The sequence below is a fragment of the Oncorhynchus gorbuscha genome, linkage group LG09 (genome assembly GCF_021184085.1).
Source record: "Oncorhynchus gorbuscha isolate QuinsamMale2020 ecotype Even-year linkage group LG09, OgorEven_v1.0, whole genome shotgun sequence".
Taxonomy (NCBI): Eukaryota; Metazoa; Chordata; class Actinopteri; order Salmoniformes; family Salmonidae; genus Oncorhynchus; species Oncorhynchus gorbuscha.
The window spans coordinates 62,168,752-62,193,729 of record NC_060181.1 but is presented as its reverse complement, the minus strand read 5'-3'; the positions used below and the strand labels follow the sequence as shown (position 1 = coordinate 62,193,729).

The 24,978-nt window shown below is 41.7% G+C and overlaps 1 protein-coding gene across 2 annotated transcripts in view; it reads left to right on the top strand.

Annotated features, from left to right (window-relative positions):
- Positions 1 to 24,978, top strand: part of LOC124043914 (glypican-6-like) — a 127,052-nt gene that overhangs the window by 47,824 nt on the left and 54,250 nt on the right. For both annotated transcript variants that reach the window (XM_046363064.1, XM_046363065.1), the window contains exons 3-4: positions 13,548 to 13,939; positions 22,929 to 23,094. In XM_046363064.1, the coding sequence (XP_046219020.1) occupies positions 13,548 to 13,939; positions 22,929 to 23,094 (558 nt within the window). The remainder of the gene's footprint in view (positions 1 to 13,547; positions 13,940 to 22,928; positions 23,095 to 24,978) is intronic.

The following is a 24,978-nucleotide window of genomic DNA, read 5'->3' as shown; positions in this document are numbered from 1 at the left end:
CCCGTGCCTGTGGTGCAGTGCTTTTAGATTCATATTTGAATTGTTTTGTTTTTCACACACAGAAATTAGCATCCTCCCAAACTGCCTTTTCATGCCTCTGACAGAGGTCTGTCTGATCTGTGGTAATTGTCTTTGCTCTGATTGTTTTTCTCCCCTGCTTTAATTCCCATTTAGACATAATGATGTGTTGTCTTGATTGTGGTGTTAAGAGTTCATGACTATCCCAATTCTATTTCCCTTCCACACTAATAGGCCAATGAGACTTGCATTGAGCTTCCTAAAGATTAAGAGGCATTTGTCGATATCATATTACTTGCCCGAGATCATATTGATTTCCGTTGCCCCTCATACGGATGAACACTATGCCATAACAATTACACCCGTTCAAGGAGAAGAGGGAAACGTAATTCAGTTCCTTTTTCTTCTCCTTTTTTAGCCAGTTGTCGATTGACAGGGCCCACGCCAACAGCCCTCTCACCCCAGCCAGTAGAATATGACTCACAACAGCAGCCCCAGAGGAATAATCCCCAGGCATGCATGGTATAAAAGGTCAGGCTGTCATGTTCTCCACAGTAACGGAGGCCTTCCTCTCAGACTCATTCCCGTCCCTCAGACAGCGTCCTCCCCATCGGGCCGATGGCAGGCTCCTCTCCTCTCGGTAATGCAAGCCTCTGATTGACAGGTGGATTTGGGATTATTTTCCCCGGGGCAGGAAAAGTGCAGGTTTCAAGCAGAGGCATTAAAGATAGAGGAGATGCTTATATATGCCGAGGCGAGCATCCTAAATCCATGCAGCCCTGATAAACACACGAGAGAGGGAGAGATAGAGGGAGAGAGGGAGACAGGAGAGGAGAAATGGAGAGAGAGAGATGGAGAAAGAGGAGGGAGAGAAATGGAGTGTGTTTTTCTGTGGGCTGGCTTTATCCCTGCAGGATTGCACCCAGAGTAGCATGGATGGAGATAAGATGGTGTGTGTGCTCTGCCCTAGGAGAAATCACAGGCAATGTCATTTTTATGATGTGAAGCACAATGGGGAGCTTCGCTGATACAGTACTCTTGAATTGCTTACTTGTATGAACGAGTGTAGCTTTTAATCTATGGATGGGGTATGGATTTAGTGATCTCTCACTTGATATGGAGTTTTTCCTAGCCACTGTGCTTCTACTGTACATCTGCATTGCTTGCTCTTTCGGTTTTTAGGCTGGATGTCTGTATATGCATTGGGCTTCAGAGTGGCGCAAAGGGTTAAGGCACTGCATCTCAGTGCAACAGGCGTCACTACAGTCCCTGGTTTGAATCCAGGCTGTATCACATCCGGTCGTGATTGGGAGTCCCATAGGGCGGGCACAATTGGCCCAGCGTCGACCGGGATTGGCTGGGGTAGGCCGTCATTGTAAACAAGAGTTTGTTCTTAACTGACTTGCCTAGTTAAATGAATGAAATAAATTGCGCTTTGTGACAACTGCAGATAAAAAAAGGGTGTTTAAAATACATTTGATTTGATTGATAGAAAAACCAACCCAAAACTGAATTCAATCCCTAGCTGTTTACTCCATCGATAATTTCCAGATTTATCAAAATGAACATTTATTTGAATAATTTGAATTCTATATTTTAAATCAGGGGTTGGAAACTAAATGATTTTCTTTCATTCCATTCCTGTGTTCCGACCTGCATAACAAAGTTCTGAACCAGTTCGAACTCCCTATTTCCTCCCCATATTGTTATTTATCTTCTTGCTCTTTTGCGCCCCAGTATCTCTACTTGCACATTATCATCTGCACATCACTCCAGTATTAATGCTAAATTTGAATTATTTTGCCACTGTGGCCTGTTTATTGCTTTACCTCCCTACTCTTCTACATTTGCACACACTGTACATAGATGTTTCTATTGTGTTATTGACTGGACGTTTGTTTATGTGTAACTCTCTGTTGTTGTTTTTGTCGCACTGCTTTGCGTTATCTTGGCCAGGTCGCAGTTGTAAATGAGAACTTGTTCTCAACTGGCCTACCTGGTTAAATAAAGGTGAAATAAAATTAAAATATACTTAAAAAAATAACAATTCATTTAGTCCCTTTTTGTCAAATAACAGTGAAATAAACATAGTTTTTACATTTAGCTCATTAATTTACTCCACCAATTAGCGTGGATAGAGCAGCTTGCTATGGAACGGGTAAGCTAGTTGTTTACATGGTTGATGCACAGATACCGTAAATGCAGGTGTGAGATGTGACTTGATGTGAACCGTCTGTTCCGTTCCTTAAATAATTACGTTTTTTGGGGTTTTCGATCCTGACCTGATTCCAACCCCTGATTTAAAGGATGTTTATTTGATCGTTTTGGTCTACTGATCTACTGATTTATACTGTAAAAACTATTTTACTCCCCTGCTGTGAGTGGATGTCATGAGGTTCAATCAAATTGATCAGCTTTGTAAATTCTTGAACGCTCAAACCCTGATGCTCAGGGCTGCAAAAGGATGATCACGTAAAGTCAATGTTGAGGTGGCTGCATCTTTAATATTGACGCTGTTATAAATGACCTACCATATGGTGATTGATGGCAGCGTTGAAATAGTCTCCTGTTACCACAGGATGTTTCCTTAATGATGTGACCTCCACATTTTTACTGTCGGCTTCAACCTTCCTGGCCTTGTGGCTTTGCTTGAAGTCTTCTCTCACGCCAGCAGCATCAGAACACTCTTGGTTGCCTTCAGAATCCACAATGTCACTGGGTGAATGCTTCAACTGTCAAGTGTTGCCTTGAAGACTGGGTTTTTTTTTTTTTTTTTTGCTTTTGTGGAAAAGCTTTGGATCACTGTGAATCTTTGTAATTTTGATTTGTCCCATAGCTTTCAAGAATCACAATTATTTTGGCTTCTGTGTTGTTTTAGAAAGCCCTGTAGTGTGTTACTGCTGGTCATGTCTCTGGGGACATTGCTGTAATTAACTATAGCCCGCAAGGCCCCCTCTACACTGTGGCCCCTGAACAGGCCCCAAATGACCCAAATCAATTATCTTCAAAAAAATGATGATCACAGCACATGGAGTGCCCCACAAAAGAAATCGTAGTTCTCAAAATGTTGTCAAGAACTTGTTTTGCCTTTTCTCTTTGTGTACGTTCTCATACACAGATACTTACATTTTGTTAGAACAGATCGACTTCTGACCGCTCTGGTCAACCTCAGTGAGAGAGTGACTAGAGAAGCAGTGACGTAGCTACACTTTGTCAACGTGAGAATGGCTCCATTTAGCCTCCTCTCCTGTGCTCACTGTGAGGAATGGCGGACATATTGAGCTTTATCTGCTGAAAGTAATGAACTCTTTGCCAGTTAGGGGTATTAACATCGCTCTTGTCCAACATTTCTGCCTCATTGTCCTCTCGGCTCACAGCTTTCGCAGCCAGTCATTTTGGGCAGACCTCTTAATTACGGCGATGTATTGAGGCCTTAAGTGAGCTCTACTTGTAATTTGCAGTTTCTGACATAATTCCTTAATACCTGATTGTAAAATATGATCCTATTCATGGATTTGCTGTAATTATATTAAGTCGTCTTTTTTTACTTAATGTATTATTCACTGAACTGTATTGAGGTCACCCATAATGTGAGTGATAATTATTCATCCTAATTGTACTGGAATAAAGCTTGGAATGGTATCAAATATTCTGACTATATAAAAAAAAATATTCCGCCTTAATTATGTTGATTATATTCGATTAATAGCCGTGCTGATCCGAAAGGGAGAAGAATTGACTGCACAAAGATATTTTCTTATCCTCAGCTGCACATTCTTAATCAAATTAGTTTCAAAGCTGTCATTAATCAGAAGAGATATCACTGGGTGCCATATTTATTTTTAATTAATGAAGCGAAGTTGATTAAGCACAAGACAAGCTTGAAACACACTGCAATAAGTACAAATCTTTGCTTAAATAATTCAATATATACTCTTCCATTGTGTCTCAATTCTCTCAAGGGTGCTAAAAAATGACCTTATTTAAACAAACTTCACTAAAGACAAAACTTTACTTTCTGGAAGTTATTTGGAAGTGCTAAACACGTGCTAACTTCTTTCTGGAAGTGATAAGTATGTTTACTAAATTAAAGGATGACAAATGATTTGCCATTGGTAATTCTTCTGAACGCATCACACTGGTAAAAGACACAGGTGTGGAAATGTAATTTGATGCTATTATGTCCCACTGGACACAAACATGTCACTGGAGTCCAACAACAGCAACATTAAAGAACAGGTAAAAACAGAAATACTAAAGGATTTGTTATAAAGTGAAAATATAATCCAGAAATGGCATGCCAATTACACCCCATAATGCAAACACCCAAATGTCGAGACATTTCAATCTGCCACACTTCAGAGAAGTGTAAACAGTGAACCACCACACTCTTCCAGCATAATGTATTTCGAAGCACAACAAAAGCTCTTTTAATACAATTTTGGATGAAAATAACAACTGTTTGCCTCGTTAATACAGATGAGTGAACGCACTGTCCTGTGTTCTCTATGAAATAATAAAGTACTGTACCTGGAGATCAGTGTGTAATGCTTATCCTCTCGTCTCAGTGGGCTTTAGATGTCATAAATACTGAGCCACGTTGAGTAGAAAACCAACTGCTGGTAAATCTGAAGCAATCTATCTTCAACACTGTCTCTAAGGGATAAGGATGTAAATAATCAAGGTCACTTTCCCAGTCACATGTAGGCAGGTGTGAGAGATTGTAATGAAAGAACAACCAAGGTGTCTGGTGGTGTTGCTACTGCACCAAGGAGTTTGATAAAGCTAGAATACGCTAGATTGCATATTAAGTTACAGTATGATGTCTTCAGGTAGGATAATTAATGGAGGGAGAAAAACATACTGAGCAAGACAAGACAACTTGAGCATTTCTTAAATGCAGCCGCCTTGCATGCAGATAGCACGTCTTCTAGCAAAAGACGGATTCAGTATTAAAGCATTTCAGATCATATTTCCCAGGGATCGTTTCTCTCTGGTGTTTGGATTCTCGCTAATGTGTTGCTCCTAATGTAATTGAATTTCACTAGCATTGCAGAGCGCTAATGAGCACTTAGAGCCATTGCAATTTTAACAAGGCCCCTCTGATTCTGGCCTGATAAGTGATTGAAATGCACAGCTCCATATTGAGAGCAGTACGGCTCTGGGCTCTTGGCTAAACAACATGAACTGCACAGAGACCGCCCAGGGTCTTACGTTCTATATCATGCCCTGTTATATTCATGAAGAGAGGAGTGTCTCGATCTCTTGGCTTTCAAAGTACGAGTATCTGAGACAGGAGTAATAGATTTCATCCTAGCTCTGATACCTTCCTTGGTTTAGTATGGAAGTCATGGAGGTGTCTGCTATGATTAGTCCTGAATTGTTGCACCCTGCGCTTCTAATTTGGAGGAAGTGGCATGAACCCTATTCAAATGTAATCTGGTTCCTTGAGCGGCAAGGCTTTCATCATTGATAGCAGATGGTGGGAGACATTATCACCTCGTTCCCGTTACTGATGACCCATATAGGTCATTTGGTAAACAATAAGCTGTGCGTAGGAATGAATAACGCGGGACAGGAAGACGTTGAGAAAGGCAAGCATACTTATTCTCCTCTATAGTATTACTTCAAACGTGTTTTTCGTAATATGTGGAGGGAAAAATGGAATGTGTCGGTGCTGTTTGTACTTGATGCGTTGTCATTCCCATTCATGTCCAACGGAGTGTTTTTGAGGATGGCAGGTGTCATCTAGAGAAATAAAGATCTACCTTCACCACAAATGCAGGCGTTATTGCTTTCCAGAATCACACCAGGAGAGCGTCCTTTGTCATTTCAAAAGGGAGTTTATATTGGAGTTGGAAAGAAATCCCCAAAAATGTGTGGATTCATATCAGAATGTAATCAGAGCAACAAACAATGGGCCTTTTGACAGGTAGTCTTTGTTTGGCAAGGATTTTAGTGAATTAACTTCTGAAATTACACTGGAGGATATCCTGCTGTCTGTTACTTTGATATGCACATTGCCTTTTTCTGCACCATATGTATTCCACTTTCTTTGCTAATTGCTTCTCAGTCACAAGCTTGATATCGCAGCATGGTCACAATTCTAGTTATGCTGGTGTGTTATCCACAGCAGATGCTATTTATTCCCTAAACCATGCTATCGGAGAAAATCCATTGTGCCTTTTGACAACTTAAGAAATAAAGATAGCATTAAATATAGAGATTTTCATGCAATAACCTTTAGATGTATCACATACAGTGCCTTCGGAAAGTATTCAGAAGTTGCTGGTCTTGCCACCTGAGAGAGAAATAAAACAAACCACATTTTATTTTCTGAAATCAATTACAACTTGTGGAGTCCATTCTCCAATAAATTGAGGCTGTTAGGAGAGCAAACATGAGGAGATGCAACTCAACATTAGGAAGGTGTTCCTAATGTTTGATACACTCCGTGTTCTGTACAGGGAATTCGGAAAGTATTCAGACCCCTTGACTTTTTCCACATTTTGTGATGTTACAGCCTTATTCTAAAATGGATTAAATATTTTTTTTTTCATCATCAATCTACACACAATACCCCATAATGACAAAGCAAAAACAGGTTTGCATATATATATTACATTTACAGAAGTATTCAGACTCTTTACTCAGTACTTTGCTGAAGCACCTTTGGCAGTGATTACAGCCTCGAATATTCTTGGGAATGACGCTACAAGCTTGACACATCTGTATTTGGGGAGTTTCTCCCATTCTTTGCAGATCCTCTCAAGCTCTGTCAGGTTGGATGGGGAGCATTGCTACACAGCTATTTTCAGGTCTCACCAGAGATGTTCGATCAGGTTCAAGTCTGGGCTCTGGCTGGGCCACTCAAGGACATTCAGAGACTTGTCATGAAGTCGTTGTTCTGTTGGAAGGTGAAACTTTGCCCCAGTCTGAGGTCCTGAGCATTCTGGAGCTGGTTTTCATTAAGGATCTCTCTGTACTTAGCCCCATTCATCTTTGCCTTGATCCTGACTAGTCTCCCAGTCCTTGCTGCTGAAAAACATCCCCACAGCATGATACTGCCACCATCTGTCATGTTTTGTCATATATTGTCTTGTCCTTGTGCTTTCCCTTCTGTTCGTTTCCCCCTGCTGGTCTTATTAGGTTCGTTCCCTTTTTCTATCCCTCTCTCTCCCCCTCTCTCTCTCTCTTCTCTCTATCGTTCCGTTCCTGCTCCCAGCTGTTCCTCATTCTCCTAACTCACTCATTTACTCTTTTCACACCTGTCCCCTATTTTGCCCTCTGATTAGAGCCCCTATTTCTCCCCTTGTTTTCCGCTTCTGTCCTTGTTGGATCCTTGTATGATGTTCGCTGTTCTGTGTCCTTGTCTCGCCCTGTCGTGTTTTGTCTTCTTCAGATGCTGCGTGTGAGCAGGTGTCTTAGTCTGCTACGGTCGGTGCCTTCCCGAAGCAACCTGCAGTCAATGGTTGAGTCTCCAGTTAGTCCTCGTTACTACGAGTGGATTTAAGTTTTTTCCTGTTTTGTTTTCTTCTTGATTTATCCAGGATTATTACTTTTGTCATATACTGGAATAAAGACTCTGTTTTCGTTAAGTCGCTTTTGGGTCCTCATTCACCAGCATAACACCATCATGCTTCACCGTAGGGATGGTTGCCAGGTTTCCTCCAGATGTGAAGCTTGGCATTCAGGCCAAAGAGTTCAATCGTGGTTTCATCAGACCAGAGAATCTTATTTCTCATGGTCTGAGAGACTTTAGGTGCCTTTTGGCAAACTGCAAGTGGGTTGTCATGTGTCTTTTACTGAGGAGTGTCTTCCATCTGGCCACTACAATAAAGCCTAATTGGTGGAGTGCTACAGAGATGGTTGTCCTTCTGGAAAGTTCTATCATCTCCACAGAGGAACTCTAGAGCTCTGTCAGAGTGACCATCGGGTTCTTGGTCACCTCCCTACCCTTCCCCAGATCTGTACTTCAACACAATCCTGTCTTGGAGCTCTATGGACAATTTATTTGTCCTCATGGCTTTGTTTTTGCTCTGACATGCACTGTCAACTGTGGGACCTTATATAGACAGATGTGTGCCTTTCCAAATCATGTCTATTTCATTTAATTTACCACTGCTGGACTCCGATCAAGTTGTAGAAACATCTCAAAGAGGATCAATGGAAACAGGATGCACCTGAGCTCAATTTTGAAGTCTCATAGCAAAGGGTCTGACTACTTATGTAATTAAAGTATTACTGTTTTCTCTTTGTCATTATGGGGTATTGTGTGTAGATTGCTGAGGATTTTATAATAATTGTGTAACAACAAAATGTGGAAAAAGTCAAGGGGTCTGAATACTTTCCAAAGACTCTAGGAAGTCCAAGTGTGCTTGAATAGGGCCAGCCTATTGAGAGTGACCGGCAGTATATAATTACTAAATCATAAACACTTCTGAAGTGTATAGGAGAATGTGAAGATAGAAATAGTATCAGTGTGACTAGACACTCAGGGGTAACCTGAAAAACTTCCATCTCTTCACTGTTTAATTTTAGCAACAGGGTGTCATGTGAAAATTACATGGAAGTGTGCCAATCTTACACTCAGACACCCTTCATCATCAAAAGACAAACTGGTGTACAGTGCCTTTACTTTTAAAGGATGAAAATATTAAAATGTTAACTCATGTTAAAAAGTCAATAGATATACCATACTACACACAACATGAGAGCACGTACAGTATTTGTAGATATATATATATACACAGAGTTGAAGTCAGAAGTTTACATTCACCTCAGCCAAATACATTTAAACTTAGTTTTTCATAATTCTATTATTTTATAGTAAACTGTATATTGTATAATACAGTCACACCCTGATATGTTTAACCTGTCCTTGTGATTGTCTCCACCTCCAGGTGTCACCCATCTTCCCTTTTAACCTCAGTGTATGTCCAGTTGAAGTCGGAGGTTTACATACACCTTAGCCAAATACATTTAAACTAAGTTTTTCACAATTCCTGACATTTAATCCTAGTAAAAATTCCATGTCTTAGGTCAGTTAGGATCATCACTTTATTTTAAGAATGTTAAATGTCAGAATAATATTATTTTATTTTATTTATTTATTTAACCTTTATTTAACTAGGTAGGCAAGTTGAGAACAAGTTCTCATTTACAATTGCGACCTGGCCAAGATAAAGCAAAGCAGTTCGACACATACAACAACACAGAGTTACACATGGAGTAAAACAAACATACAGTCAATAATACAATAGAAAAATAAGTTTATATACAATGTGAGCAAATGAGGTGAGATAAGGGGGGTAAAGGCAAAATAAAGGCCATGGTGGCGAAGTAAATACAATATAGAAAGTAAAACACTGAAATGGTAGATTTGAGAATGTGCAAAGTAGAAATAGAAATAATGGGGTGCAAAGGAGCAAAATAAATAAATAAATACAGTAGGGGAAGAGGTAGTTGTTTGGGCTAAATTATAGATGGGCTATGTACAGGTGCAGTAATCTGTGAGCTGCTCTGACAGCTGGTGCTTAAAGCTAGTGAGGGAGATACGTGTTTCCAGTTTCAGAGATTTTTGTAGTTGGTTCCAGTCATTGGCAGCAGAGAACTGGAAGGAGAGGCGGCCAAAGGAGGAATTGGTTTTGGGGGTGACCAGAGAGATATACCTGCTGCAGCACGTGCAACAGGTGGGTGCTGCTATGGTGACCAGCGAGCTGAGATAAGGGCGGACTTTACCTTACAGGGTCTTGTAGATGACCTGGAGCCAGTGTGTTTGGCGACGAGTATGAAGCGAGGGCCAGCCAACGAGAGCGTACAGGTCACAGTGGTGGGTAGTATATGGGGCTTTGGTGACAAAACGGATGGCACTGTGATAGACTGCATCCAATTTATTGAGTAGGGTATTGGAGGATATTTTGTAAATTACATCGCCGATGTCGAGGATCAGTAGGATGGTCAGTTTTACGAGGGTATGTTTGGCAGCATGAGTGAAGGATGCTTTGTTGCGAAATAGGAAGCCAATTCTAGATTTAACTTTGAATTGGATATGTTTGATGAGTCTGGAAGGAGAGTTTACAGTCTAACCAGACACCTAGGTATTTGTAGTTGTCCACATATTCTAAGTCAGAACTGTCCAGAGTAGTGATGCTGGACGGGCGGGCAGGTGCAGGCAGCGATCGATTGAAAAGCATGCATTTAGTTTTACTTGTATCTAAGAGCAGTTGGAGGCCACGGAAGGAGAGTTGTTAACACAGTGTCCAAAGAAGGGCCAGAAGCATACAGAATGGTGTCGTCTGCGTAGAGGTGGATCAGAGACTCACCAGCAGCAAGAGTGACATCATTGATGTGTACAGAGAAGAGAGTCGGCCCAAAAATTGAACCCTGTGGTACCCCCATAGAGACTGCCAGAGGCCCGGACAACAGGCCCTCCGATTTGACACACTGAACTCTATCAGAGAAGTAGTTGGTGAACCAGGCAGGGCAATCATTTGAGAAACCAAGGCTATCGAGTCTGCCGATGAGGATGTGGTGATTGACAGAGTCAAAGCCTTGGCCAGGTCAATGAATATGGCTGCACAGTATTGTTTCTTATCTATGGCGGTTAAGATTTCCTTGAGCGTGGCTGAGGTGCACCCATGACCAACTCTGAAACCAGATTGCATAGTGGAGAAGGTGCGGTGGGATTCGAAATGATCGGTAATCTGTTTGTTGACTTGGCTTTCGAAGACCTTAGAAAGGCAGGGTAGGATAGATATAGGTCTGTAGCAGTTTGGGTCTAGAGTGTCCCCCCCCCCCTTTGAAGAGGGGGATGACCGCAGCTGCTTTCCAATCTTTGGGAATCTCAGACGTGACGAAAAAGATGTTTAACAGGCTAGTAATAGTGGTTGCAACAATTTCGGCAGATAGTTTTAGAAAGAGAGGGTCCAGATTGTCTAGCCCGGCTGATTTTTAGGGATCTTGATTTTGCAGCTCTTTCAGAACATCAGCTGACTGGATTTGGGAGAAGGAGAAATGGGGAAGGCTTGGGCGAGTTGCTGTGGGGGGTGCAGTGCTTTTGACCAGGGTAGGGGTAGCCAGGTGGAAAGCATGGCCAGCCGTAGAAAAATGCTTATTGGAATTCTTAATTATAGTGGATTTATCGGTGGTGACAGAGTTTCCTATACTCAGTGAAGTGGGCAGCTGGGAGGAGGTGTTCTTATTCTCCATGTACCTTACAGTGTCCCAGAACTTTGTGTTGCAGGAAGCAAATTTCTGCTTGAAAAAGCTAGCCTTGGCTTTTATAACTGCCTGTGTATATTGGTTTCTAACTTCCCTGAAAAGCTGCATATCATCTAGAGTGATTTATTTCAGCTTTTCACATTCCCAGTGGTTTAGAAGTTTACATACACTCAATTAGTATTTGGTAGCATTGCCTTTACATTGTTTACCTTGGGTCAAACGTTTCGGGTAGCCTTCCACACGCTTCCCACAATAAGTTGGGTGAATTTTGGCCCATTCCTCCTGACAGAGCTGGTGTAACTGAGTCAGGTTTGTAGGCCTCCTTTTTCGCACACTCTTTTTCATTTCTGCCCCAAAGAAATTCTATCGGGTTGATATCAGGGCTTTGTGATGGCCACTTCAATACCTTGACTGTGTTGTCCTTAAGCCATTGTGCCACAACTTTGAAGTATGTTTGGGGTCATTGTCCACTTGGAAGACCCATTTGCGACCATGCTTTAACTGATGTCTTGAGATGTTGCTTCAATATATCCACAATTTTCCAGCCTCATGATGCCATCTATTTTGTGAAGTGCACCAGTCCCTCCTGCAGCAAAGCACCCCCACAACATGATGCTGCCACCCCTGTGCTTCACAGATGGGATGGTGTTCTTCGGCTTGCAAGCATCCCCCTTTTCCTCCAAACATAACAATGGTCATTATGGACAAACAGTTCTATTTTTGTTTCATCAGACCAGAGGACATTTCTCCAAAAAGTATGATCGTTGTCCCTATGTGCAGTTGCAAACCGTAGTCTGTATTTTTTATGGCGGTTTTGGAGCAGTGGCTTCTTCCTTGCTGAGCGGCCTTTTATGTTATGTCTAAATCGGACTCGCTTTACTGTGGATATAGATACTTTTCTACCTGTTTCTTCCAGCATCTTCACAAGGTCCTTTGCTGTTGTACTGGGATTGATTTGCACTTTTCACACCAAAGTACGTTAATCTCTACGAGACAGAATGTGTCCCCCTCCTGAGCGGTATGATGGCTGCGTAGTCCCATGGTGTTTATACTTGGGTACTATTGTTTGTACAGATGAACGTGGTACCTTCAGGCATTTGGAAATTGATCCCAAGAATGAACCAGACTCGTGGAGATCTACAATTTTCTTTCTGAGATCTTGGCTGATTTCTTTTGATTTTCCCATTTATGTCAAGCAAAGAGGCACTGAGTTTGAAGGTAGGCCTTGAAATACATCCACATTATGTCAATTAGCCTAAAGCCATGACATAATTTTCCGGAATTTTCCAAGCTGTTTAAAGGCACAGTCAACTTAGTGCATGTAAACTTCTGACCCCCTGGAATTGTGATACAGTGAATTATAATTGAAATAATCTGTCTGTAAACAAATTTTGGAAAAATGTCTTGTGTCATGCACAAAGTAGATGTCCTAACTGACTTGCCAAAACTATAATTTCTTAACAAGAAATTTGTGGAGTGGTTGAAAAATGTGTTTTAATGACTTCAACCTACGTGTATGTAACCTTCCGACTTCAACTATATATATATACTGTATATAGGATATGCTGTACATCAGAGATGGGCAACTTTGAATGGGTTGGGATTCACAAAAAATCTAAACTTGTCATTATGGGGCCGCAGTGGCTCGCGGATCTGCATCCCCACATCCATACCCACACATGCAGTCAGAGCCGGCCCAAACCTTTTGGTCCCCCACCACCCTGCGAGCAAAACATTTTATCGGCCCCTCCTCTTGACAGCAGAGAGAACCAAATTCATTTCCTGCAATTCTACATATTTTTGCTATGGGCCGTACAGTTTTTTGTGCAGTTTTAAAGCAAGTTTTCTGCAATTCTACACATTTTGCCATTGGGCATAGAGAAAATTCTATAGCTAATTTCATGCCATGTGCAGTTTTACAGCTAATTACTTGCAATTCTACTTATTTTGCCATAGGGTGAGAGAAATGTTTGCCGTTTTAATATGATATCTGACTGAGAGTGACTAATAAAACAAATGGGGGTCCCCCGGTCGGTAATTTGACCATGATTACTAGAAGTTTAGATAGCTGGCTAGACTAACTTACCAATCTAAAATGTTTTTGCTGACGGGCTGTCAGTGAAAAGCAGAAGAAAAAGACGGCTGATGCACAACCAAAATTTAGAAAATTCTACCTCGTCTCATCTACTATTCTAACTGTTAACATTAAGTTGAGACTCTGACTTAGTTCTCAACGAAAAATATTATTATTATTTTTATTATTGTACATTATTTGAATTGTCTCTCTCTTTCTTCTCTTGTCCAAGAGTTCTTCCTGGAGCTGCTGGAGAACACGGAGAAGTCCCTGAACGAGATGTTCGTACGGACCTATGGCAAGCCTTACATGCAAAACTCAGAAGTCTTCCAGAACCTGTTTGCCGAGCTGAAGCGCTACTACACTGGGGGCAACGTGAACCTGGAGGAGATGCTCAACGACTTCTGGTCGCGGTTGCTGGAGCGCATGTTCACGCTGCTCAACTCCCAGTACGTCATCACAGATGACTATCTGGAGTGCATCAGCAAGTACACGGACCAGCTCAAACCCTTTGGAGACGTGCCCAGGAAGCTCAAGGCTCAGGTTACAAGGGCCTTCATTGCAGCCCGCACATTCGTCCAGGGGCTCTCGGTTGGTCGAGAGGTGGCCAACAGGGTGTCCAAGGTAAGCCCAAGTCTCTGCCATTCATAAAAACTGCCTTCATAAAAAAATATTTTGCAGATATTACTAGGGTATACTGTAGTATTTACTATAATAATAAATAGGACTTATATAGGGCTTTTCAAGGATCCAAAGTGGGTGATTTCTCTTTGCAGAAACCTACTGGACAAATAATAGAAGAACAAATTTGACATAACCTGTAAGTAGGTAGGACAGGAGTCTTAATGGCAAGGTTCAACATTTCTGCTATTTTCTATAACCTATAACCTACTACAGTTTACTACAATGTAGTACATAATTATATAGTAGTGTTATAGTATTATATAGTCAATTATAGTATTTTTTCCATTTGGATATGAGGGTGTTAACCATGACTTATTTCCGTAATAATGTACTTCATGCCGTGATTACCAGGTAAACATTCTTATGGGACAGTCTATTGCCATGAAGTACAACATTCTATAGAAAGTGCTATTAATGAATGAAATATCCTATAAGTGCTACATGATCCAAGGATACTACAGTGTGTAGCATACAGTGCATTGGGAAAGTATTCCGACCCCTTGACTTTCCCCCCACAAATGGACAGTACTGTTCAAAAGTTTGGGGTCGCCATTACCAGCAACCATCACTCCTGTTCCAATGACACGCTGTGTTAGCTAATCCAAGTGTATCATTTTAAAAGGCTAATTGATCACTGGAAAACCCTTTTGCAATTATGTTAGCACAGCTGAAAACTGTTGTCCTGATAAAATAAGCAATAAAACTGGCTTTCTGTAGGCTAGTTGAGTATCTGGAGCATCAGCATTTGTGGGTTCTATTAAAGACTCAAAATGGCCAGGAACAAATAACTTTCTTCTGAAACTCGTCAGTCTATTCTTGTTCTGAGATATGAAGGCTATTCCATGCGATACATTTTCATGAAGCTGAAGATCTCGTACAACGCTGTGTACTACTCACAGAACAGAACAGCACAAACTGTCTCTAACCAGAATAGGAGGAGTGGGAGGTCCCGGTGCACAACTGAGTAAGAGTACAAGTACATTATTGTGTCTAATTTGAGAAACAGACGCCTCACAAGTACTCAACTGGCAGCTTCATTAAATAGTACCTGCAAAACACAGTCTCAACGTCAACAGTGAAGGGAAGACTCCGGGATGCTGACCTTCTAGGCAGAATTCCTCTGTCCAGTGTTTGTGTTCTTTTGCCCATCTTATTCTTTTCTTTTTATTGGCCAGTCTGAGATTTGGCTTTTTCTTTGCAACTCTGCCTAGAAGGCCAGCATCCCGGAGTCGCCTCTTCACTGTTGACGTTAAGACCGGTGTTTTGCAGCTACTATTTAATGAAGCTGCCAGTTGAGGACTTGTGAGACAGCTCACACTACCAGTCAAAAGTTTTAGAACACCAACTCATTCAAGGGTTTTTCTTTATTTTTACTATCTTCTACTTTGTGAATAATAGTGAAGACATCAACACTAAGAAATAACACATAGGGAATCATGTGGTAACCATTTTTTTAAACAAATTGTAAATTATTTTTTTATTTGAGATTCTTCAAATTGCCACTCTGTGCCTTGATGACAGCTTTGCACACTCTTGGCGTTCTCTCAACCAGCTTCATGAAGTAGTAGTAAAACAATAGTACAAATAAAGAAAAACCCTTGAATGAGTAGGTTCTAAAACATTTGACCAGTAGTGTGTGTGTGTGTGTGTGTGTGTGTGTGTGTGTGTGTGTGTGTGTGTGTGTGTGTGTGTGTGTGTGTGTGTGTGTGTGTGTGTGTGTGTGTGTGTGTGTGTGTGTGTGTGTGTGTGTGTGTGTGTGTGTGTGTGTGTGTGTGTGTGTGTGTGTGTGTGTGTGTGTGTGTGTGTACAGTAGCCAAGAAAATGTTACCAGGGGTGGGAGCGTTGAATATCATTTTGAGGCTTTTGTCTATGCGTACCTGCCTGCAAATCAAACATACACTTGGTGTACAAAACATATACAAATTTCAGTACAGTAGCCAAGAAAATGTTACCAATATATTTCTAGACTAAACCAGGTGTTAAATGGTATCAGATTAAACATTACAGCATTGAAGATCATTTTGTAGTATTATACAGTGTACTACAAGATTCTATAGTAAGCACTAAACGTTCGAGGGATACTACAGAGTGGAGTATATTATTCTACAGTATACTACACAATTATATAGTAAGTACTACAAAGGATTGAGGGAAAATACAGTGTGGATAACAGTATTCTATAACGATACAGGGCGAGACGCAGATGCAGACAAGGGAGGCAGATGGTTCGAGGCTCTGATATTTATTATAAAACAAGGGGCAGGCAAGAGACGGGTCGTGGACAGGCAAAAGATCATAAACCTGGTCAGAGTCCAGGAGGTACAGAGTGGCAGGCAGGCTCAGTGTCAGGGCAGGCTGAATGGTCAGGCAGGTGGGCTCAGTGTCAGAGCAGGCAAAGGTCAGAACCGGGAGGACTAGAAACTTGGAAAAAGCAGGAGCATGGAAAAACACGCAGGTAGACTTGACGAGACAAGATGAATGGACAACTGACAAACAGAGAACACAGGTATACAGGTGAAGTCGGAAGTTAACATACACTTAGGTTGGAGTCATTAAAACTCATTTTTAGGATGACACAAGTAATTTTTCCAACAATTGTTTACAGATAGATTATTTCACTTATAATTAATTTATAATCAATTAATTAAGTCTGGTTCATCCTTGAGAGCAATTTCCAAATGCCTGAAGGTACCACGTTCATCTGTTCAAACAATAGTACCCAAGTGTCAACACCATGGGACCACGAAGCCGTCATACCGCTCAGGAAGGAGACACGTTCTGTCTTCTTGAGATTAACTTACTTTGGTGTGAAAAGTGCAAATCGATCCCAGTACAACAGCAAATGACCTTGTGAAGATGCTGGAGGAAACAGGTACAAAAGTATCAATATCCACTGTAAAACGAGTCCTATATCGACATAACCTGAAAGGCCGCTCAGCAAGGAAGAAGCCACTGCTCCAAAACCGCCATTAAAAAGCCAGACTACGGTTTGCAACTGCACATGGGGACAAAGATCGTACTTTTTGGAGAAATGTCCTCTGGTCTGATGAAATAAAAATAGAACTGTTTGGCCAAAATGACCATCGTTATGTTTGGAGGAAAAAGGGGTGGCAGCATCATGTTGTGGGGGTGCTTTGCTGCTGGAGGGACGGGTGCACTTCACAAAAGATGGCTTCATGAGGAAGGAAAATTATCTGGATATATTGAAGCAACATCTCAAGACATCAGTCAAGAATTTAAAGCTTGGTCGCAAATGGGTCTTCCAAATGGACAATGACCCCAAGCATACTTCCAAAGTTGTAGCAAATGGCTTAAGGACAACAAAGTCAAGGTATTGGAGTGGCCATCACAAAGCCCTGACGTCAATCCTATAGAAAATTTGTGGGCAGAACTGAAAAAGCATGTGCGAGCAAGGAGGCCTACAAACCTGACTCAATTACACCAGCTCTGTCAGGAGGATCAATGGGCCAGAATTCACCCAACTTATTGTGGGAAGCTTGTGGAAGCCTACCCGAAACGTTTGACCCAAGTAAAAAATTTGAAAGGCAATGCTACCAAATACAAATTGACTGTATGTAAACTTCTGACCCACTGGGAATGTGATGAAAGAAATAAAAGCTGGAAGAACTCATTTTCTCTATTATTATTTTGACATTTCACATTCTTAAAAATAAGTGGTGATCCTAACTGACCAAAGACATGGACTTTTTTACTAGGATTACATGTCAGGAATTGTGAAAAACCGGGTTGAAATGTATTTGGCTAAGGTGTATGTAAACCTCCGTCTTCAACTGTACATACACAGAAGGTAAAAGGGAAGATGGGTGACACCTGGAGGGGGGTGGAGACAATCACAAGGACAGGTGAAACATATCAGGGTGTGACAGTATTCTACAATATACAGTTTACTATAGAATATTAGAATTCTATAGTAAGTACTGTAGTATTCTTTAGTAAATTGTAGTATTTTTTCATGAGTTTAGTTTTTTTTTATAGCTTTTGCCTAATTTGCTGCTATTGTGCAGCGGTGAGAATGCTAATTCTGATAAGGAATACACCACTTCCCATTGAAAAAGGGAATTTTCTCCTGAATCCTTTGACCCAATTGTATAATGTACAATTATTGTCATAGATTTATATCAAAACTTTTCCCAGAATTGAACAATGGACTGATTGTGTTGGATCCATCATTATCACATATAAACATTTAATTCCAAAACCTGAGATCATAAAACGGAGCAATTTGTTGGTGTTGGAGTTGGTGTTGGAATGAATTTTACTGGTGCGGAAAGAAGTAGGCTTTTAACAGAATCCAACACATTCTTGAACAAGCTGAAGGTGTTCTAATTTACTTTCTGGGTGAGGTTTTGTTCTCTCCCAGAAGATCCCCTACAGTATAATATTACTGACTTACCACTGACTTTACCACCAGCACCACCTCTTTGTATGGGCCTATGGGCTTTTGGGTTGAGGCTCAGGCCTGCCCTCTCGAGTGCTCTATAATGACTACTGATGGGGCCTCCCGTTATTCACAAGGAATTCTTAAGCATGGGAAGAGTATCTGTCTCCAAGCTACGAGGAAATATTATTTGCTATGGATGTTTGTATCTCTATCGTCCAATATTTGTTAAGTCTGTATACCGTCCCCATTAATCTTTCTGTAAGTATTCTGTTTGATGTGATATAATCTTAATGCAGCTAGCTGTTGCTGCAGTATATCACTGCCTTAGGAGTGTGTGTAGTTTCGATCCAGTGCAAAGGAAGATTAAAGGCATAGCAAGAGATGTATGCTTGGTATTTGCTCCACTCAACAACAAAAACAACTGTTTTCTAGATCGTGTTCACAGTTAATATCAACATTAGAACACTGGCCTTATAGATACAATTTGCTTCCCCTGCTTCGGTGGTCACAAGCAATTTAGCGGAATTGCATGCGTTTGTTACAATACTGTGTAAACTGTTCTGCGTAGTCCGAGGAGAAGCCTGGACATCAAGGCTAGAAAACAGTTAATATCCTGTTTGGAAATTGAGTCCTTATGCAACTGTTGCTGGTCAATGGGTTTATGTTCATCATAATTCATGATAAATAGGATATGCGTCATGGGGATCTTAGCGCAGCTACAGTATTATACGGTCAAAGGCACGAGGAAACCCAAGGTGATTTGGCTGCCTGCGGAGAATCAGATGTATAACCCATGAACATCCAACAAACTCAACCTTTCCACTGCGGGCCATTCATTACCAGCAAGCATGATGAACTCTGTGAACCACAATCATGTGTGATCACGTCATGCACCTCCAGGCCATATCAGTTCCCCATTTCCAGCCAGGGCAGCCTGATTGAAACCCTCTCTATGAGCAAACCCTGGGGATGAGTTGTTAGCATCTGTGGTATTGACACACATCCTGGGTTCCCTGGCAGCCGCCATGTCCCCACCTCACCTCTGACATTACCCAGGGACCTGAGACACAGGTCATGTGGCGGGGGCAAAGGCGCTGTGATCCACGGGGCCTCAACTCATCAGAAGAGATTGGGTGTAAGCATAATGGAATAAGACACCCCAGAGGAGGTGTCCTGGCACCCGGCTACAGTGAGATGTGACATCTATGCCGAGTGCTGCTGGGGGACTTTATTGAGTTAAAGGAGCTGGTGTAGTACATCACATCCCAGCAGTTCACAGTTTTTGACAAAGACACTCAGCTTTTTGACTGGAGGCACTGCCTGAGTAACTAGAGACACACGTTATATATCGCCTGGCAGTTTAGTTTACCCATGATCAATCAGAGTTTGGCATTCAATTACACTTATTACAGCATAAATACCAGCGTAGGCTTGGTGTTTACCCATTTTTCTAAACCTCTGATATGAAAAGATATACCCAAGGATATATCAAGGCTTCAAAATGTTCTCAAAGTATCAAAGACTGCATTCTCATTATGGGTACACCGTGTATTTCTGTTATTCAGTGTTGCAAAGCAGTGATGTGGCTATTGATTGATTCTAATAATAGGACGTGCTTTGATGAGCCTGTATCATTAGAATAATACCTGCTCTGCAAATGGTGTAATGCGCTCAAAGGAGCAAGCAGTCCAGGGAGAGATAGGGGAGAGTCGAGCAGACATTATGGCAACATACTAAGTGCTGGTCTGCACCAACGCCATTTGTGGGGAAGGGTAGCATTTGTCAGGTGTCAGTTCTGCAAATTGAAAAAGGGGGAAGCAACCCTATACCATGTCTTACTGTACGGACATGCACATTCTTCCAGTGGAGTATTTTAAAATTAAGTGGATTTCAGGTTCAAATGACCCTTTTAAGATCTTAGAATCTGAAAAATACTTATTTTTATCGCATCCATATGAAATGAATGAATTGTATTCACCAACAGTTGCTATGCAACTGCAGAACAAAGCAATCTGAAATGTCACAAATATTGAAGGCAGATACTGTATAGCCACCACAGGTAGCAGAGAATCTAAATAAACGATTACCCCCTTGATATCTTCAACTCGCAGACCCCACACCTGTGAGTTCCTTTGGATGTCAGTGGGTACATGACATTGTTTGAGTGATCAGCATCAGACTGTTGTCATAAGTCAAGCCAATGACGGAGGAAGCTAGCAGTAGATGTTTGAGGCGTATCAGTCAGTCAGCGTGTGTGTGTGTGTGTTTGTTTGATCCTTGTCTTCAAGCCTGACTCGGTGGAGGCTGTTGATGCCTCCGCCTTGCCTTCCCCTCAGCAGATCCTCACTGTTGGGTTGAGAGAGACAGGGGTCCAATCACATCAAACATGAAGACAGCTCAGAAACCACTCAAAACACAGACTTCCAGCCAAGCTGTGCCTCTTCTCTCACCTCATTCATGCAGTGTCTGGGTACTTTGGGAAGTTTAGACTAGTATATCTGCTCACATTGGAAATACACAAGATATTTTGGGCGTTGTGTAAAATTATACTTCATTCAGAACAGAGACTGGGTGTTTCCTTTATTATTTTAAAGATGTTGAGATTAACCTGACGAAATAGGAATGTGTTATTGTATCTACAGTATACAGTATATACAAAGGTATGTGGACACCCCTTCAAATGAGTGGATTTGGCTATTTCATACTCTATTTTATGTATAAAATAGAGTACATCAGCCATGCAATCTCCAGAGACAAACATTGGCAGTAGAATGGGCTTACTGAAGAGCTCAGTGACTTTCAATGTGGCACCGTCATAGGATGCCACCTTTCCAACAAGTCAGTTCGTCAAATATCTGCCCTGCTAGAGCTTTCCCGGTCAACTGTAAGTGCTGTTATTGTGGAGCAACAACGCCTCAGCCGCGAAGTGGTAGGCCACACAAACCCAAAGAACGGAACTGTTGAGTGCTGAAGCACGTAGCGCGTAAAAATGATCTGTCCTAGAACACTACCTGCCCGAATGAGTATAGCTAATTCTAAAGTTTGGTGGAGGTGGAATAATGGTCTGGGGCTGTTTTTAATGGTTTGGCCTAGGCTCCTTAGATCCAGTGAAGGGAAATCTTAACACTACAGCATACAATGACATTCTAGACTATTCTGTGCTTCCAAATTTGTGGCAACAGTATGGGGAATGCCCTTTCCTGTTTCAGCACGATAATGCCCTTTTGCACAAAGCAAGGTCCATACAGAAATGGTTTGTCGAGATCAGTGTGGAAGAACTTGACTGGCCTACACAGCGCCCTGACCTCAACCCCATCAAACACATTTGGGATGAATTGGAACGTCGACTGCGAGCCAGGCCTAATCACCCAACATCAGTGCCCGACCCCGCTAATGCTCTTGTGGCTGAATGGAAGCAAGTCCCCCTCAGCAATGTTCTAACATCACGTGGAAAGTCTTTCCAGAAGAATGGAGGCTGTTATAGCAGCAAAGGGGGGACCAACTCCATAATAATGCCCATGATTTTGGAATGAGATGCTCAATGAGCACATGTCCACATACTTTTGGTCATGTAGTGTATTTTGGCCAGAGTAACAAGAAGCTCAGACACTACTGCAATAAAATGCATAAAACATGTAGGCATCCACTTACACACACACACACACACACACACACACACACACACACACACACACACACACACACACACACACACACACACACACACACACACACACACACACACACACACACACACACACACACACACACACACACACACACACACACACACACACACACACACAAGCAAACTGATGCACTGACAGAAATGGTGGTTAGGGAATTGCTTTTTCACATAGGCCTGAGATGCAGTAACAAGGTTAAGAAATTATTATTAAGGGCCTGTCTGTGTTGGTGTTTGTTAAATAGATAAAGCCATTAGCCATTACCCTGGAGCCTTGACTTCAAAGAAAAAATATGTTGATATTTGCATTATTGACCAAACAAATCTGGTGCTGTATTTTTCACATATTTTCAATTTCGCCAGATACAACTGTTGTTCATGTCGTTCCTGTTTATGTATGCTGAGCTTCTGTTGAGCGCCATAGATGTAAGGACAGTGGAGCAGCCGGCGTGTCTTTTTGCATTTTAAACAGTGTCTTAAGCCTGACATTCTCGGACTTCATTTGACCTCATGAGAATTGTGTTGTAGTGCTCTATTGAAAACAGAAAGCACAGTAGAATGCTCCTACTGTTCTCCCAGTCACTCACTCTGCTGTGATCCTGGTAAAGGGCCCTCAATCTGGACAGAAATGTTGCCTGGGAGGAATCATACTGGTTTATGTAGAACATAGTTTTACTTCCTGTTAGCTTTCTTAGCCAGCTAGTATCTTATTATTCATCCAAGATAGGAAATTACAGTTTGCTGTATCCTATGTGTAAAACAGTATATCGTATCTGTGTAAAACAGTATATCGTATCTGTTATGCAGCTGATCTTTACTCTGACACTATATCCACCCACTAGGTGAGCAGCACCCCAGCGTGTATCCGAGCACTGACCAAGATGATGTACTGCCCATACTGCCAAGCCATGCCCTCCGTGAAGCCCTGTAACAACTATTGTCTGAACGTCATGAAGGGCTGTCTCGCCAACCAGGCCGATCTGGACCCAGAGTGGAACCAGTACATCGGTAAGACCCCTCCCTTTGCCTTTGTATAAAAAATGTGTGCTGTGTTGAATTGTTTTGTCTGTGTTTTTCATTTTACGGTAAGATGTCATTCATGTTTTATTTGTCTGTGTTGAGTCCCGTGGACACAACTTGGGCACTGTAATAAGAAGGTACATTTTCGTTTTACTGTTTGAATCTTCATTTTTTCTTTGACAATTTATACTGGATGAAAACGCCATAACTCATTGGCTGGTGGGCTCATGCTGTGTTAATTGGGGACTTGCTGTGGGATAGTAGCACACTGTGGGAAACGCTGAGCTTTGTGGAAAGCAGTTCAACAGGAGCTCGTTTAACTCGGGGAGATTACAAACATGAATACAACATGGCAGTTATTTTTTTTAATAGACTTTACCTAATTCAGTTTGGAGCTTTCATTCAGATATGTCAAGACTGCTGAAGTGAACTAAAGCCGAGCAGTCGAGCTGCGATCTGCTCTTTAGAGACACATGACAAGCATGCTGCTGTCAGAAACAAGCAGCTGAAATGGGGCCACAGCTCTCTCGATAGTTGTTCCATGTCAGAACATCGGAGGCCCAATGTAAAGTACAGCGCATTGAGGTGTTGGTGGAGCAGTGTGACATCCGTCAGATTAATATTCAATGGTAGCATCAGGTTGACTATTAGAGTCTTGTTACCCAGGACTAAATGTAGAGCTGATGGTGTGGGTTTACTGTATATGCACTGTACAATTCGCTGTTACAGAGCTTGGCCACTTCAATAGCTCTCTACTGTAGGCTACATCAGTCACTACAGTAAAGGTCCAGCAGTACAAGATTTATACGATTTATCTAACAGTTTTACGTTTTATGTCCTTCTATTTGATAATTGGGTGGTCTAACTGAAATACTGTGTTTTTTCTAGATGTCAACATTTCCATACTTTCAATTGGAGTATTGTTCCAGGGGTGGAGATTAAATGTCAGTTCATATATTTTGGCTCTCTGACATTTCATATTCATTATAGGCTGAAAGATTTTCAATTAGCTCAAGGTCCAACCGCACAGAGGATATCGATTGGGCTTTCACAGCCTACAATAGTGATTGCGTGTCTGCCAAATGTCCCCTGTGCTTCTCACTGTTCCTTAAGTAGTTGAGAGGAGGATAGACCCCGTGAAAATGAACTCCAAACTCCAATAACGCGGGTTTCTTCTTTCACATGTGCCGGATGATCGTACGCAGGCTTTTGCTTTGCAGCGTAGGGCATTGGCGGTTTTTGCCGTGATGCTGAAATCCATTGAGTTTGCATACAAGCTCACAAACCAATATAGGATTATCATACTCTTGAACATGTCTTTTCATCCACGTATAGGGCTACATTGTAGTAATATACTTTAACTCACATGAAAACCTTTAGCTATTCCAGTTAATGTGAATAGAATGGGAGAAGCTGGCGTCTACAGGGCTTTAGAGTGAAATAAAACACAAAAGCCTGGGAGACTGACATGGAACTGGCAACAGAGCTTAAGTAAAGATATTCATCTTGATTCCAGTAGCATCTATCTCGCCCAACAGCGTATGTCTGCTCCGCTGACCAGAGAAGACGAGATACCGGAAAGGTGAAAAGCTAATTCAACCAAGGAGTGAGAAATCCTTTACAGCTGGAAGCTGAGCTCCCGATAGCAATGATTTTTCCCTCAGCACCTCCTCACTGCTAGAGCTCCACCAGCAGAAAATAACACTCTCTGACACAGTGCATTGGAACTTCTGACAAAAGTTGGACAAAAAGACAGCCATTCACATTACCCTCAGCCTAACCTTCATTTATCCTCAGTGTGAATGTGTGGTGGGGGGGGGGGGGCAGAGGAGGGGCTTTGGTGCCTCTGCCAAAAGCAGGCCAAAACAGATG